This window comes from Carettochelys insculpta, chromosome 14 (genome assembly GCF_033958435.1).
Source record: "Carettochelys insculpta isolate YL-2023 chromosome 14, ASM3395843v1, whole genome shotgun sequence".
Lineage (NCBI taxonomy): Eukaryota > Metazoa > Chordata > Testudines > Carettochelyidae > Carettochelys > Carettochelys insculpta.
The window spans coordinates 24743654-24747716 of record NC_134150.1 but is presented as its reverse complement, the minus strand read 5'-3'; the positions used below and the strand labels follow the sequence as shown (position 1 = coordinate 24747716).

The following is a 4063-nucleotide window of genomic DNA, read 5'->3' as shown; positions in this document are numbered from 1 at the left end:
TGCAGGGCCCGCACAGTAACGGGCCAGCTCGCTCAAGGAACAACGTGGTGCTTAAAATAGTCTGTGATCCGCGTAAGACGGCCAGCTAGTATTTGTTCAAGGTGGTGATGAGGGCGGGTGTGGCTTTGCGCGGCAGGAGCGAGCGGCTCCTCTTTCTAAAGCCAGGACGCAGGATTTAAACGAACGGTGGAAACATGCTGCCCACCTCTCCCCTTTCACTGCGCTCAGCGGCACCACGTATGGCCGGCTTGGGAGCACCTGGGGCTGCCGTCTCTGAGCCGTGCACCCGGCTGCTCAGCCCTTCCCGCAGGTTTGCACCCAGCACTCTCCTGCCTGGTTGTTTGAAAGTCTATGACGCTTTGGGCTGGGGGGCGGAGGTGGGGGGGCGATAGAGGGACACTTGTTGCGTTCTGAGAGTTGCAAACTCCGACCAAGCTCTCCGCTCTCCCGGCGCCGGGGGTGAGCACTGCCCCGCCACTGACCACAGCACCGACTACTCTCCTCACAATGGGGTGCACAGCGGGACGGCAGCTGGACCCTGACCTCCGCTGGTCTCTCGCTAGTGGTGTCTTGGGATTGCAAAGCGCTGGAGCAGGAAGTCTGGGACGTCGCACCCCGGCACTAAGACCCAGCAGAGCTGGCAGCTGCAGTGTGGTCAAAGGTTCTCAGCAGGAGGTTGGACACTAGAGGGCGATCCCCAGCCCAGACGAGAGCGTATATAACCCAGGCATACCACCGAGGCAACCCATTAGTGAGCGGAGGTTAAAAGCGAAGGACTCGGACGCGCTGGGAGCAGGGGAAGAAGTGGCACAAGTTGCTTCCAGGGAGAGGCGGCTCGCGGCTCGCACTCAGCTGGGCGTGTTTGGCTCCAGGGACTCCCGGGGCTCGGAGAGCTTCATTCAGCCGCCTGGGTCCCCTTCGCCCCCCTCCTCCCCCCGCACCCTGGATTCCAGGAACCCTTCACCATGCCCGGCCGAGTTTAGCTACTCCATGGAGCAAGCCAACTTCTACGAGGTCGACTCCCGGCCGCCGATGAGCAGCAGCAGCCACCTCCAGACACCCCAGTCCGGCAGCGCCTACAGCTACAGAGACGCTCCCTCGGCTGCGACACCTGCTGCGGGAGGAGCGGAGCTGAGCGACATCTGCGAGAACGAGAACTCTATCGACATCAGCGCCTACATCGACCCGGCCGCCTTCAACGACGAGTTCCTGGCCGACCTCTTCCAGCACAGCAAGCAGCAGGAGAAAGCCAAGGCCGCCCTGGCGGGGGAGTTCGACTTCCACAGCATGCACGGGGCCAGCGCAGCCGCCCTGGGCCAGGGCCACCCGCCGCCTCCGCAGCACCACCCGCCGCAGCTCTTTGGCTGCCTGGCCGGCTACACGGACAGCAAGCCGGAGCCCCTGTACGAGCGCATCGCCGCCCCCAGCTTGCGGCCCCTGGTGATTAAACAGGAGCCCCTGGAGGAAGCGGAGGACAAGCAGGCGGCTCTGGCTGCGCTCTACCCCCACCTGCCGCCGCAGCAGCACCCGTCCCATCTCCAGTACCAGATCGCCCACTGCGCGCAGACCACCATGCACCTCCAGCCCGGCCACCCCACGCCGCCTCCCACCCCCGTGCCCAGCCCGCACCACCCGCACCACCAGAGCGGCGGCCTACCCGCCGCCGGCCTCAAGCTGCTGTCCGCGGATCAGCGGGCCAAGACGAAAAAGTCCGTGGACAAGAACAGCAACGAGTACCGGGTGCGCCGGGAGCGCAACAACATCGCGGTGCGCAAGAGCCGGGACAAGGCCAAGCAGCGCAACGCGGAGACGCAGCAGAAGGTGATGGAGCTCACCAGTGACAATGACCGGCTGCGCAAGCGGGTGGAGCAGCTCACCAGGGAGCTGGAGACACTCAGGGGCATCTTCAGGCAGTTGCCCGAGAGCTCCTTGGTCAAGGCCATGGGCAACTGCGCCTGAGGCGCCCTGCCCCCACCGCCCGCCCCTCTTCAACCCCCCCCCCCCGGACTTTTGCGGACTCCCGGTGCCGTAGCCCGATCCCCGCCGGGGTCCCGAGCTGCGGTTTTGCGGCGGGGAGGGGGGCGGGGAGGTACTCCTGAATGACACGTACAAGATCCAGGCAGCTGTAGTAGCCCACGGGCCGTGCCTTAGGAGCGACACGAATAAGCTGGAAAGGATTGGGCTTGGACGAGAGAGAGCCACGCCCCCGTCACTAGGGGGTAAAGACAAACCACGCTGTGCCTTAAAAGCTGCTTTCCGAAGCTCGGCGGGGGCTGCCTGTTGCCGCCAGCCCGGCAGGGGCAGGAGCCATCGGGTAGCGGGCCTGCGCTTTGGTGGGTTTAGGGCGCCAGTGGTTCTGGCTGGGGAAACGTGGGGAGGGGGGCAGATTGGTGGGACTCCCAGGTAGGTCTGGCGGAAGGAGACGTTACCAGCCACTGTGCCTGGTGGGGGAGAGCTAGTGCGGGACAGCCGAGGGCAATCGAGACTCTGCCCCTGCCAGTGGCTGCTGCTGCCCCCAGCCCTCCTTAGGTGGGGGAAGGTTTGGGGCTCTCTGGGGGCGATGCAGGCAGATTATTTTCCCCAGTGGTAGAGGAGAACTGGCGGACAGCAATCCAGGACTGAAAGGGAACAGCGCCTAGCCAAGGAGGCCTTAAGTTTCTTGTCCGACCAAAAGGAGGGGCACCAATGCCTGTACTGAATGTCGTGACATGGCAAAGCACAAACCAATAAATACCTATCCACGCGGGTATTTACTACGGACTTTCCGTGTATTTTGCTTTCTTCGAGGATATTAAGCATCTTGCCAAGTCCGTCTCTCCTCTCCAAGCTGTGCCTCATGTCATGTGATACCTTTCTGTGTATAGCCACACTTTGTTTATTGTATTGCTTAGACCCTTGCCATCACAACTTCCTTATCTGGTGGCAGAGAGAACCCTTATGCTGCAGCATTTTTTGGTTATGGCTTCCTGAGGGGGTAGGGTGCCTCCTAGTAATCCCAAAGTCTCCACCTCCAGGTGCCTGAGATTTGAGTGCCTTGGGAGAGAGGGCTAGGTCACATCCAGACTGTCTGGGTTTTCTTTCCTTTGGGAGGAAAAAGGTGCTGCTAGTTAACTGCAGCCCCCTGGGCTCCCTGGATCTTCCCAACAGAAAGGAAAACAGCTACTTTCTCTCTCTCCCCCACCCCCAGGCTAGCAAGCACTTTTAACCAGCTGGTGCTTTTCTTTATAAAGTATGAGAGAATTTCAGCTGTGGGTAACTGGAAAAGAGTGCAAGGTGAAGGAGTTTGTTGTTTGCAAGTGTGAGATCTGGAAAGGCATGTTGCCTGCATGGTTGTGTGTGCATGTGAGTGTATGTGTGTACAGATATCTATATCAATATCTATCTAATCAACTATCTATACACACACACACACACACACACACACACACACACACACACACACACAATGGTGAATTATGAATTGGAAAAAAACTGCATATAATGTTTGTCAAAATCCTGGTTACATTCATAAATAAACAGTATATATTCTACCATAATCATCTCCTTGTGTGTTTTCTATTTTTTCTCTGGGGCTGCAGATGAAGCAAAATGTTTCCCTCCAATGAAACTTGAATCTCCCACACCCCCATCCACCTTGCTATGAGTGGTAATTTGAACATATACTTTGAGTTTAAAATAACCATTTCACCCCAGAGAAATAAATACTTTTTTGATCTTTCAGAGTGTAGCAGTATCATAATTAATCATGATTTAAAATGTGCATTAGTTAATCACTCCATAATCTGGTCCTTTTAGTAGTGAGTGACATGCTTATTTTTACAAGACTGTCCAACCTGTAATGGGTTTATTACAGCTGGCCACTGGGGTCACCCTTTCTCATGTTTAACAGTTTAAATGACCAGGTTGAAGAAGATGAGAGGAAAACTAATTGCTGTTGTTATAAGAGCAATGCTACCCTGAATTGTCTCTTCCCTAGCAAAGCAACTCAACAGGCCCCTTGGGATGCATTGACACTGAACTCTTGTGAGTTAGTAACATTTGAGGAGCTGGGGACATTTCTCAT

General features: G+C 57.0%; 1 protein-coding gene across 1 annotated transcript; it reads left to right on the top strand.

The window, feature by feature from the left end:
• The first annotated feature begins 683 nt into the window (after nucleotides 1–683).
• On the top strand, nucleotides 684–3530 carry CEBPA (CCAAT enhancer binding protein alpha). Its single transcript, XM_075008569.1, has one exon. It carries the CDS (start codon nucleotides 991–993, stop codon nucleotides 1957–1959), a length of 969 nt encoding a protein of 322 aa, XP_074864670.1. The 5' UTR covers nucleotides 684–990; the 3' UTR covers nucleotides 1960–3530.
• The last annotated feature ends 533 nt before the right edge of the window (nucleotides 3531–4063 follow it).